The sequence below is a fragment of the Jaculus jaculus genome, chromosome 3, assembly GCF_020740685.1.
Source record: "Jaculus jaculus isolate mJacJac1 chromosome 3, mJacJac1.mat.Y.cur, whole genome shotgun sequence".
NCBI classification, from domain to species: Eukaryota; Metazoa; Chordata; class Mammalia; order Rodentia; family Dipodidae; genus Jaculus; species Jaculus jaculus.
Window position 1 is genome coordinate 39,803,062 of NC_059104.1, and position 13,382 is coordinate 39,816,443.

General features: G+C 35.0%; 1 protein-coding gene across 1 annotated transcript in view; it reads left to right on the top strand.

The window, feature by feature from the left end:
- The window catches only part of LOC101613002 (cytochrome c oxidase assembly factor 8-like), a 58,146-nt gene extending 45,456 nt beyond the window's left edge, over nucleotides 1–12,690 (top strand). Inside the window, exons 3-4 of the mRNA XM_045146027.1 lie at nucleotides 6,519–6,646; nucleotides 11,951–12,690. Coding sequence (XP_045001962.1) covers nucleotides 6,519–6,646; nucleotides 11,951–12,514 — 692 coding nt within the window. The 3' untranslated portion in view covers nucleotides 12,515–12,690. The remainder of the gene's footprint in view (nucleotides 1–6,518; nucleotides 6,647–11,950) is intronic.
- Nucleotides 12,691–13,382: the final 692 nt, after the last annotated feature.

A 13,382-nucleotide genomic window follows, 5' to 3' on the forward strand; every position in this document is an offset into this window, starting at 1 on the left:
AGTACATGCATATACCGGTATTGTTACTTCAAACCAAGTATTCATTCCTCAAAAAATATAGAAACTCCACCCAAAGTAGACAATGTGTAGTTTGTGGTAGATTAGAAATGAAACCAATATTTCAAATATTATTCTCTCATTTTAATATATTTCTATATATTTCCTTTAGAATTACTTTAAAAATGAAAGAAAAAAACAAGCATTAAGATAAATTTAAAGAAATTAAATTAAAAGCTATGAATGAGAAAACCTTCAAGTAACACAGTTTGTGAAACAAAGCTTTGGTTATTAGAGCATTCAATAATGCAGGTTCAACATTGCAATGAAAATATTCCCTATTTTCCAAGGAAATACTTGTTTACCACTTTCATCAACCTTGATAAATCATCTCTACTAAAGAACCTTTTATATGAGTCACAAAATTAATTATACAATTGCACAACATTTGTATTCTTCTACATGACAAGTGGAAATTGAACTAGTTTCAATGTATTTGAATGGAGCTTTGATTAATGTAGTGTTATTCGTCACAGAACAAATTAGATATGTTCCATTGCTTTAAAAAATTATTTTACAAATTTTCCACCAAAAAAACTTTAAAAATATTCTTCCTAAGAACTCTTAACTTGAAGTAGAAAACTTGAAGCCACAAGGTGTATGCTTACTAAGGGAGAAAAACATTTGATAAAGGATTATCTTGTTTTTTTCTTTAAGTTTAGAGGGAAGCCATGTCACTCACTGGATTAGAAATATTTTATGAAGAAAGAGCATCAAAATGAATATTATTGTCATTATAAAAGTGGCCATAAAATATGAGCATATGTAAGAAAAAATTCAAAACTAAATTTCTGAACGATTTAACTTTATAATAAAACTTTATATGTAAGGGTCCCACTTTTCAGTTTTTAATAAACTCATTGATTTTTTTTTTTACAAATTTAGCTATCATTGAAGTTGATTACAATAATTTTAATTAATGCCATGTAACTAACATGGCTTACTTTCATGTCTTCTTTTAAATGTGTATATGCTATTTGATATATGATAATATTTTTCAGTACTACTGATTTGACATTTTCAGATAAATAAAATCATAGAAAGAAGGGTAGATGATCCCTCAACTGTATAAGAAATTAACATTTGGTTTCTTATACAGTAGTCTCCAAATGACGAGTTTTTCTGTGATATCCAGAGATTCTTGGATCTTAGTCCTGTGACAGGCTTTCTTAACACCCCTTACTAGAGAACTGGTGTTTTCTTAAGGATGAGGCTGAGGCTCAAAGCTGAAACAATTTGCCCAATGACTTCACTGAGTAAGTAACACACTTGAGCTTGCACATTTTGTGTCATGGAATATATTCTTTTCTTTATTATTTTTTCTCATTTCATAATATTTTGCTTCTCCCTCAATAGCAATCTTTCTATGATTATTTTCAGGCTAGGTTTATAAGCACATCTTATATGTAGAGTTATGTTTTTAATCATTTTGTTTTTTCTCATCTGTAATCTACCGATGCCTTCCAATGAATCAACATCTTTTCCTGTCATCATTTATAAGGTCTGGTCCCCTTTCCTGTTGTCCTCAAAGTAATATCAAGTGATGCAGGATGTGGGTGCACAATTTTCTTAATAATCTATGATATATCACAACACGGGCAGCTGATCTATAAATGCCCATTTTATTCAAGCAATAGTTTCCTATATTCCTGTGTCAGATATAATCCCCAAATGCTTTTCATTATTTTTCTAATTGTACAAATGTACTTTTTTCATTTTTTATTGGCAAAGACAGATTTACTGTAGGCAAGATTTTCAAGAGGCAAAGTAATTCAGATTAATAATTTTATGTAAATTGTTCCCTCTTTATATTGTTATTTTAATGCTTATTTCCTAAAAAAAAAGAGTATTTATTTTTAAAATATTGTTTTAGCTTTGCTTTGGTGGTAGGCAGCTCTCCTCAACAATAATCCTCACCTCATATTTGATTTTTGCTAAACATGAGCTCCACAATTACTAAGTACGTAGCCAACCATTGAACTACATTCTCAGGTCTCTTAAAGATCTTTCAAAAATAGCATTTAAAATATTTTGTCAAATTTTTGTGATGTTAAACAACAATAAATCTAATTTATTTTCATTCTGCATTCTAATTTATCACAGTAGACTTGCTTCTTCAAAGTAGGACAGCAGTGTTGGACATTATTCAGACATTATGGGATTGCTATTAGCAAGAAGGATTAAGTTCAATGTATTTGCCTTATAGTGCCATGGCTATAGCTACTGGCGATGTGTTGTATTCTAGAAATCTGCACTGACTGTGGGGGTTAAATGTCCTTACCACCAAAATTGCATGAGGAGTCATATACACTCATAGAGTTTACCATGCCACACTATAGAAAACACCGTACTTTGCATCTTAAGTTAATAGTTTCATAGTTATATACTTAAAATACAATAATTAATTATATAAATGCTAATACGGCTTCAACAATTCTCTAATTTCTTTATAGTAGTTAGAAGTGAGCAGACAAGGTATCAAAAGTTGTTTTATTTGCAGCAAGGTAAAAATGCTTAGAGATAATCAAGTGCATTTGATTGTTATGTTTTAACATCACAGCTATTATCTTATTTGTTTATTTATTTTGGAATGTTAGATGTGGATATTTAAGGAATACATAAATAAATAATAAATAATAATAAATAAATAATATGTATAAAATAATTGTTTGTTTTCCCTTATTTTGTTGGTGAAACTTGAGAGTCTACAACTGCCCTAATAAATAATATTTAAGGTGAATATGTAACTCAGGTAGAAGAAAGATTAGCATGCACAAAGCCCTGGGTTCAAACTCCAGTACCATGCAATAAAGACGGTGTAGTGATGAAATTCCAGAATTTAAGAAGTAGAGGCAGTAAATTCAATTTCATCCTCAGATGTATAGTGAGTTCAAGGTCAGCCTTGAATAAATAAAGCCCTGTCTAAAAACAGAAATACAGACAGACAATGTTCTTTTGAACTGCTCTATAAGCACAAAGAAAATTATCTTTGTTGCATAATTTGAATGATATGCCCTCATTACTGTAGAATAATAGAATTTCTAGCTTTATTTAGTTACTGAATTTTTCTATACATGCAATAAATATCCTCTAAGCTAGGCTCTATAGGTCTTCTGAATCTCTTTCATGCTGACCTAGTCTAGGAAGAATTATTCAATCATGCCAGTAGATTTTTAGTATTTAATTTCTCCCTCTTTGATGTGTCTTTCTTGTAACATTAGAGATCACGTTGTATAATTATTTTGAAATTACTTTTAGCCTAATGTTAGGATCAGAAAATAAATATTATTGCTTTATTAAGCAAACAAAGTTTAGTTTGAAATGCATACTTTGTCATATGAACCTACATTTAGCAGTCTTGTTTGGTTAAATCAGTGACATTAAAATATTTTTATATGGAGTGCATGCCTCCTTGATTCATCGACTCAGTACTTACTGGATGTCTATTTCCCTATTTGCTAAGAACTTTTATAGGACTTCAATAGTTTGCTTAAGAAAAACTTTACAACACATTTATGAAATTTGGATGACTCTAATGTTTTAAAATTGCTTAGTTGACATTGTTTTGGCACAAATGTATGTAGGAAGATCTCTGTAAAGTGTTGAGCCATTTCTGAATCATATGATTGTCAGTATCGTCTGTGCCATTTATGGCAGGAATATAGAAAATGCATCTTGAGTATTATGAAATATTACTCATTTCTAATTCATTACAAAAATACTTTGCTAAACTTGCATATGTGGTGGATGGCAAGAAACCAGCTATTCACATCTAATTATAAGGATTTTTCTTCGTGCTAAAATGGACTCTATTTATCTATCGGTGCAATCAATCTATGCATTTTTTTCTTGTGTCTGTCACTGCACTACCTAAGCACTTAGCAAAGATATTAAATTAGCCAAAAAGTGTGGAGTGGGATGTTTTCCTTGTCTTTATTACATTTATCTAAGCCAACCTAAAGCTAAGCGGACTGTGACTAATATTGGAAGCCTTATTCTTATCGCAGACAGAGTTGTTTTCATTCTGGTGATTATTAATTGGTTGAATGCCAACAATATATTCAGTACAGGACATAATTGCACAATATGTTCTTTCTCTTGCAACCTAGAAAGGGATTAACTGCTTTCATCTACTAACATTGATGCCAAAGTGATGAATGCCTCTTCAGAAACCCAGTTTCCTCCCTTACCTCCCCCCTTATCTACTTCCCTCACCAGTTTTCTAAAACAGATAATAGTTGCTTCTTAATTTTATTAAGTATTGTAAAAATATTATTAGACTTTGTTTTATAAAAGGTAACATATGAAAAAGCAAATATATGTATACCATTTCCCAGAGAATTATAATGATGATAAACCTATAGTTTTTACTAACATATTTGAAAAACATGTACTTATGGGCATATGTTCAGCTCATGCAAAGCATGCATAGGATATATACATAATATGATAAAAATCTATGCACAACAATAAGATCTACAAAGGCAGTTGTTTTTATACTCAAGTTTACATAAGGAAATTAACTTCCTCCTGTACATTTTATTCTATCTGACCCTTAATGCATTATCTAAGTATACATGGTACCTGTGTCAGAATTTTTTTCTGGACTAATATTTCTGAATTTTCTTTGTCAGTTGTAAAGCTATGTAATTCCTTCAGAAATGTTTCTATCATGTCTAAGATCACATTATCATCAAACTATTTATTCAAGCTAGGGACAGAAAGGCACTAAATTTTATGATTTATATAAAATATAGTAACCAAATTTATATTATTTAAACTGAGTCCTACTCTTAGTAAATTGAATATATTTTATGCAATCCATTTGACAACGTGGGGTTACAACATGGTCATATCCACAGAGACAATACCTGCTGATCTTGAGAAATTTGAAACTAAGTAATTTGAACTATGAATAGTCATAGAAATTCCACCTTTTCAATAGCAGCCTCAGCAGTACGTAAGGCATTCTGGTTTCTATGGAAGACATAATATGTGATTTATTCTGCCATAGTATCTTAAACTTTTTTATTCTAAACCATATTTTAGTGTAGCATGTAACTCAAAAGGGCATAAGATTTAATGTTCTTATTAATATTATTAAAATTTGCAAAAAATGTATACTTCCAATGTGTGACAAAAGCAAAGATATAGGAAAAGCGAAAAAGTTGATCATGAAAGTGCTCACATAGCTTTCTGTAATATTAATAAAAACCATCCAAGAAGACTCATAAAGTGTTCTATAAGGTACTGTTATAAAATTAAAAGTTGTGCAAAGTGCAGAATAACATAAATCACTTCGCTGATATCAGAATGAACCACACTTTTTTTTTTGCACTGGAAATATAGGGAGACACATACTTTAGAAAGTAATAAGTTTGTGACTTTCAATAAAAGATAAAAGTTAGACACAATTGTAAAGGTATTATAGTCTAAATTGAGAATAATTAATTAAAACATTTTAATTTAAATATTTTGGAAGGAAGTCTATTTATAATAAGCTTGGAGAAAGCCAAAGTATGAACATGTTTATGAATTATATTTCCCTCTATATATGACCATTTCTCACAAATTTTGATTGGCGGGACCATGTAAGTGCGGGCTGTAGCATTTTAAGTTTCTTTTAGGACTTTTCCACAGTTCCCTACTTTATTTTTATAATTAGAAATGTAATAATCATTGAACAAATTATTTGTTTTACATTTGTCATCTTAGTATCATTATATAAAATGTTTCTTTTTCTTTCCTAATATTTTAAACCATTTTTAATAGAGGGAAAACCAAGGCATGGGAATTAGATTAATGTTAAGTGCTTAAAAATTCTGGTCTATAAATCTTTAATGCTTAAAAACATTAGACATTCCTTCTGTGCAGGAGAGATCCTGGGAAGATGTAGAGGTCAGAAGAAAAACTCTCCTTTATAGAATTATGCAGAAACACATATGCGATGCACTGCCATTTCTAATTACTGCTTCCAGATCGCAACACTCAGCTCATACCAAGCCACCAGATGGGAAGAGATGATTCTAGAGCACATGGGGGAGCCTTGAAGTGCTGCGTAGAACTTTCATTCTTGCTCACTAAGGCTGAAGTCCCTCACATTTCCAACATTCACAAGTGTAGCTGTGAAGTTCTGAGTGGCTGCTCCCCACTTGAAGAGACTAATATATTGATACCCGTACATTTATAAACAGTTCTTATGGACATTTTAGATTTTCATGAACAATGAACATTTGATCCTCAAGTTTCTGGAGTTTAGTATTGGCTAGCTGTCAACCCATTCATGAAGTCACAGACCTCATGCCTTTTACTTGCCTCACAACTCAATGCTGTCACACTGGAATTTAAGTGTCAACACATGCCTTTAGTGGGGCACCTCATATTGAACACCTCATTACTATATGCAATTCATATCAAGGATCTTGGATTTGGATACAGCTAAATTGAAATGTGTTTGACAGGAAATTATGTGGATATGAGTGAGCTCAATCCCAAGAAGCCAGGAAACAGCCAGTTCTGCAGGCTGAAATCCCAGCACTGGGGAGCTGGAGCTGGGGAGAGGTGCTTGCTAGCCAGCCACTGCAGCCAAGTAAGTGATCATCAGACCAAAGAGAGAAGCTGTCTCTATAAAGGTGAATGACAGCTTAGATTGCCTTCTGGTCTCCACACTCATATCCACATATAAACACATACACTCATGCACCTATGTACACACACACACACACACACACACACAAGTCCACAATTTCTCATGGATCAAAGACTAGAAGATCTAGGACACACAAATCCTGTTCTTCCACTCCCACTATAGAATGGAAAAATGGGCACAGAGAAGAGGGCACAAACGAGGTACACATTTGAAATTTCAGGAAGAAAAGGAAGAATGAGAGGTAGATGTACTGTGATACTGAACCATAAAGAATTTTATCAGTAAGGTACTATGTATACCTTATGCTCTTCCATGTCAAAAATTCCATTTTTCTCCCTACATTACATTTAGATAATGTCTTTCAGGCTTGTCTCCAATACCTGGAAATTGGGTCCTTGAGGCTGCATCTCACATGACGCCTTAAATGACACACCATTGTGGACACTAAGTCCATGCACTTCTGAAGACTTACTTATGTAGTTGTATTTATTTTTAGGATATATTCATGTATCTTACTCTTACAAATTTTATCAAGGTACAGTAAAAAAAAAATATCTTCTGATTTGGAATTCATTTGACCTGTTTGCTTTCAGACAAATTAATATATCCACTGCATTTCTGTTGGCCCTGACTACAAGTATGCCTCAGTGCCCTGCATCTTATGTTCCTGTTTTACCTTCAGTCATGTCCAGTAACAACTACAGATAAGGACCCATCACCTCCCTTACTACCTGAAATTAGTCTAAAATCCCTCCCTTTTTTTTTTTTTCCTTAAATAACTGCCTTTATGAGATCAGCTTCTCACAGGCATTTTGGCATATTCTAAATGTTGACTGTTATTCTAGATCCTTACTATTTCATTTGTATATATTACATGTAACACAATGTTTACATATATTATTATCATTATTATTTTGTCATTAGCTTTAATAATCCCAGATTCATCAAATTTTGTTAAGTTTCTGTATTCCCTGTCATTTTGTAACTCATACTATTTAATTTTCAGTCATCTCTTTCTTGCAAATGCATTACTAAATGCCACTTACAATAAAAGTACACAAGGTTATCAACCTAGCTCTTGTCAGGTTTTCTCCTCTAGCATTATAGGGTTGTTTGATCCTGCACTATTAGTAATAATTTATCAAATATTTTACATGCTAAAAAAATTCCTTGTGTTTGACCACAAATTTTTCTTCCTTTTTTTAGTTGAATAGAGAAATGTTTCTACTGTTCCTTTTATTATTATATATGGACATATTTTCTATGTAAACATCACATGTTTGTACCATCCTTTCCCTCCTCCATGCCTCTTTTCTTTCTTTCTTTTTTTCCCCTGCCTCTTTTCTGAAGAGGCTTTCCTCATTGGGGGTGCAAGATGACCCAATGGGGATTATGGATCATGCATTATGGGGACAGCAGTCAGTTACAGGGGAGAGGCAATGTCTCTTGAAAACTGTTACAACTTGTGCCTTTAACAATCTTTCTGGCCCCTCTTCTGCAAAATACCCTGAACCATGCTGGGACCATTTTAAGTCTACTTCAGCGATGGACTCTTAGGAGCATCTAGATGTCTGATTTGGTAGGTGTGGAGTGTCCTCAGTATCTTACCCATCACCCTTGTGCTGATATCCATTTAACTAAGAGTGCAGCATTCTTGCTCAATTCCCCAATTCCTCTGTGGTTTCAGCTGGGGCCAGGGTGGAGTGCGCTGGATCATTTATGTCATCAAGTTCAGTTCCCATCTGAAAAAGACAGGCAGATTTTCAAATGGAGAGTGAAGTCAGCATCTTAAAGGGGATAACCATTATTAATTTAGAGAGGGTTATAAGGGTTTAGACACATTTATAGTCTAAGGTTAGTGGGAGATTGATAATGGAAAGCAGAATCATTATCTGGATAAGATTCTGACTTGTTTCCCAGTTCTAGATATGGTTTCCTTTCCACTGAGTGTTAACCAGTTCAAGAGCAGTTGGTTACCCACCATGGCTGTGTGCCAGTATTGTACTTATGTGGGCATCACATCTGTTGTTCACTTCTAAGTCACTTCAACTTTGAGTTGCTTGGACAGATATTGGCCACTTTCCCCTGGTAGCACATGTAGTGCCTTCTAGCACTAGATGGGATAATTATCTGAGGACTGGCTTTCCTCTGGATTCCAACCAGGTCTCGCTATGGTCTGAGCTGACAGCGATTGGTGTCTTCAGCCATAGGGTCTTACCATTAATCTCGGTGGGTAATCAAGTGTTCTGATAGAAGTCTACCTTGTTTGGTTTGGGAGATCTAGTAGGTTTCTCTGATATACAGCTCATTGTAGATGTATACCACATCCTGGTACAGGGAGTTACAAGCCAGTGCCAAAGGAAAAGAAAAGGACAAAGCCAGAGAAGAAGAGAAAAAGGAGAAATTTCAGGTTATGCTTCATCTCACTCTCTCCAGGTTCCTTCCATTCAGATGTTTGAGGGTTCCACCTTATAATCTGATTTCCAGGATATAGGATTTTATAGTACCAGTTCAATTTTGGTTCAGATTTTGTGTCTTCCCCCCCTCCATCCACCCACTCCCTTCCCCCAAACCCTACCCTCCCTGTTGTCCAAGCCTCAAGATGCTATTCAGTTATGTTAGCAACTTGGGCTGATCCAGGTTAGTCACTGCAGATGAGTGAGATCATGCAATAATTGTGTTTCTGTGATTGTGTGAGTGCACTTAGAATGATCTGTTCCAAGTTTGACCAGTTTTCTACAAATTTCAATGTACCACAAACTTTTCAAAATACTAATCCATAGCAAAGTATTGGATTGCTTTAATAGCAATATCTGATACAAAGCATTAAATTCTCTAAAACTTAAATTATTGCTATCTATCCTTATAAGCAATAGCTCATTCCTGTGTTGTATATCCTGCATGTGTGAGAGTTCTAAAACAAGAAAACGCAGCATCCCAGGATATTATTTTTTATGTTGTCAGTAGGCATTTAGGAAAGCAGATGCTATGCCATCATCAATAACTTTTTGCACATTTTCCTTGGTTATCTGCTCAAAACTGAAGAAAATGAAAAAGGCAGGCTCTTATGACATGAGACTTGAATTGGCAAAACTCAGTTCTCATATTTGAAGGGGCAGGTCCTATCTACATGGCCATATTTCCCCAACAATGCAACTAAAAATGATGTATCTATGTACTCTGGAGGACTATGAGGTATGGCTAGAGAGACCAAGTGAAATTGGAATTATAGCCTCTTTTTAAAAAACTTACTTCCTAATTATTGGATAATTAAAAAATTCAAAATATATTTGTCATTTAGTCAAATAAATTCAGAAATTTTGCATTTAGATATTTACAGAAGTACACAAAAATATTAACCTTAATTCATGATTATTATAAAAGGTGATAGCCAGTTACATTACCTACTTTATCATTCCATAAGACATTAATGAAATAGCAGCTAGATTTTAGGAAGTGTCTATACCTATAGGATGCTAAGTCTTACTCATGAAAAAATTTATAACTAATTGAAATCAGGCACACCAGCAATTGGATAAAGTATCATTTTTTACAGTGGAACATACCAATCTTTCCATAGGAGAAAATATCTACTCACTCTCTTTAGGATTAAAGTGACATATTTGTACTTCAGTCTAAAACCCTTTTATAGCAAGAATAACTTTTCTTAACAATTTAACTTAGTTACATAGGTCAAAATTTCAATTTAGAGCATAGAGGAAAAATCTTCCTTACAGCAATGAACTCTCATTCTCTTCGTATAAAGAATGCCCCAGACAAAGTATAATTTTTGTTTCTGTGTGGGTATGTGTTTTGAAGTAGGATTTCACTCTTGCCCATTCTGACCTGGAATTAACTATGTAGTCTCAGGGTGGCCTTGAAATCACAGCAATCTTCCTACCTCTGCTTCCCAAGAGCTGGTATTTAAGGAGTTCATGACCAAGCCCAATTAGTTTTTGCTTCTTTAAACAAATTTTAAAACTTTTGAAAGTACCATTTAATTGCAGTTGTTCGGAAATGAGCTGTTTAAAGTGCATTTTCCCCTGCTTAACAAAATCAATAGTTTTTATTATGTACAATAAGTATAACCTGATGTCATTTCCCAGATCAATAAAATCTCCTCTTCCTTCATGATATTCAAGAGCCTGGGAGACAATGTAGCCATTTGAATATTAATTTTGTTACTGAATCGTACTTATTTGTTAACTTTGACCTCAAAAACATGTCTTAACTTTCCATAATTTTTGTTTCTATGTAATTCATTTGGGAAAAATATATAGATTATAAATATTAAGGTTGGAGAAATAGCTCAGCCACTAAGGCACTTGCCTGCAAATCCTAACTACCTGAGTTTGATTGTCCAGTGCCCATGTAAAGCCAGATGCACAGTGGCACATGCATCTGGAGTTTGTTTTAGGTGGCTGAAGGTCCTGGTGTGCCCATCTATCCATCTATCCCCACCCTGTGCTTGCAAATAAATACACAAATAAAAATAATTTTGAATTAATTGATCATGTCCCCTTTATCTAAATACACAAAGATAAGATGCTTATATTAATTCTACTTTTTTCTCTTAACATATTTGTGGGAAGAGAGGAAAAGCAAAAAGGAGAGAGAGTGTGTGTTTGTGTGTGTGTTTGTATGTGCACTGCTGGGCCTTCTGCTGCTCCAAAGGAACTCCACACACATTGGCACTTCGTGTGCATGTGGCTTGATATGAATACTGAAGAATCAAACTAGAGCTGGTAGGGTTTGTAAACAAGCTCTCTTAACTGCTGAGCCTTCTCTCCAACCCTAATTACACTTTTTTATTGGAAGTGTTTTCTTTACATGCCTTGTTGGCCACAATAAATACCCATTCCATCATTGCATGACCAAACAAAACTCATCATTTCATTCTATTTATTACTTACAAATTATTTGTCATTGCCACACAATAGAAATCATGTATATTAAATTGAAGACATTTTTTTTTCTGCTAGTTCTCTGAGTTAAGTGACACATTTCATTGGTTTTTCTCTTACCTACAGTGTTTACTAGCTTATTATATTGACAGGAGTTTTAAAAACAGAAAACATATCAAAATAGCTAATCAAAAGTTTTATGAAAGTTTAAAATATTTAAGAAGGTTGAGAATATAGCTTAACTACTAATAGTGTTTTGCGAAGGCAGCTCCTGGCGGTGTCGCGATCCAGCTGTACGCCGCGGAAGCCCATGCGCTCGGGCATGGCCGCCTTCGGGTAGCGAGTGAAGTCCCTTCGCCTGCCACTCTGCCGCGCCTTGGCGGGCCGCGGCTGTCGGCTGGCTCCCCAGCGCAGTGAGGAGCGCAGGGAGGCGGCGTCGAGCCGGGTCTCAAGATTCTGTCCTCCAAGACAATCCTGTCATGATTGGATAGGACCTCCAGATAAATATTCAAACCTTCGACCTGTTCATTTTTACATCCCTGAAAATGAATCACCAATGGAACAAAAGCTCAGAGAACTGAGACAGGAAACACAAGAATGGAATCAGCAGTTCTGGGCTAACCAGAATTTGACTTTTAATAAGAAAAAAGAAGAATTCATTCACTCAAGACTGAAAGCTAAGGGATTGGACCTGAGAAATGAAACAGGTCAGAAAGCAACACTGATTGCAGAAGAAATGGCTGACTTTTACAAGGAATTTTTAAGTAAAAATTTTCAGAAGCATATGTATTATAACAGAGACTGGTACAAGCGTAATTTTGCCATCACCTTCCTCATGGGGAAAGTGGCATTGGAGAAGATCTGGAACAAGCTGCGACGGAAGCAAAAGAAGCTAAGTGTTTAGGAGCCCACTCCACCAGACCCTCCAGCATCTAGGTTCCATTCATGAGGGCCCTGAAATCTGTAAGTGGCTGGGCATGGTGACAAACACCTTTAATCCCAGCACTCAGAAGGCTGAAATAGGAGGATCACTGTGAGTTCAAGGCTAGTCTGGGACTACAGAGTCAATTCCAGGTCAGCCTGGGCTAGAGTGAGAGACCCTATCTCAAAAAACAAAACAAAGGGCTGGAGAGATGGCTTAGCGGTTAAGCGCTTGCCTGTGAAGCCTAAGGACCCCGGTTCGAGGCTCGGTTCCCCAGGTCCCACGTTAGCCAGATGCACAAGGGGGCGCACGCGTCTGGAGTTCGTTTGCAGAGGCCCTGGCGTGCCCATTCTCTCTCTCTCCCTCTATCTGTCTTTCTCTCTGTGTCTGTCGCTCTCAAATAAATAAATAAATTTAAAAAAAAAAATAGTGTTTTGCTTGCTTCACATGCACAAAGCCTTGTGTTTTATCCCCAGTACCACATAAACTGAGCATGGTGGGCAATACCTGTAATCCCAGCCATAGAAAAAGCAGCAGAATGACCAGAATTTCAAAGTCATCCTTGGCCACATAGTGAATTCATAGCAAGCCTGAGATACATGAACTTTCAAAACAATTTTACAAGATTCCATCATTTATCTATGGCACCAAGCATGCTATGACATTACATTTTCCAAACTTCCATAGATATAATGACCTAACTTTTCAATTAAATACAAAAATGTTTAATTTACCAAAATACCAAAGACAGTAATCATTGGAAGGGGAAACTGAATTAAGTCTAGGACATTTAGACTGTTTTTAAAATTTTGTTTGTTTTTTTGAGGTAGGGTCTCTAGCCCAGGCTGAC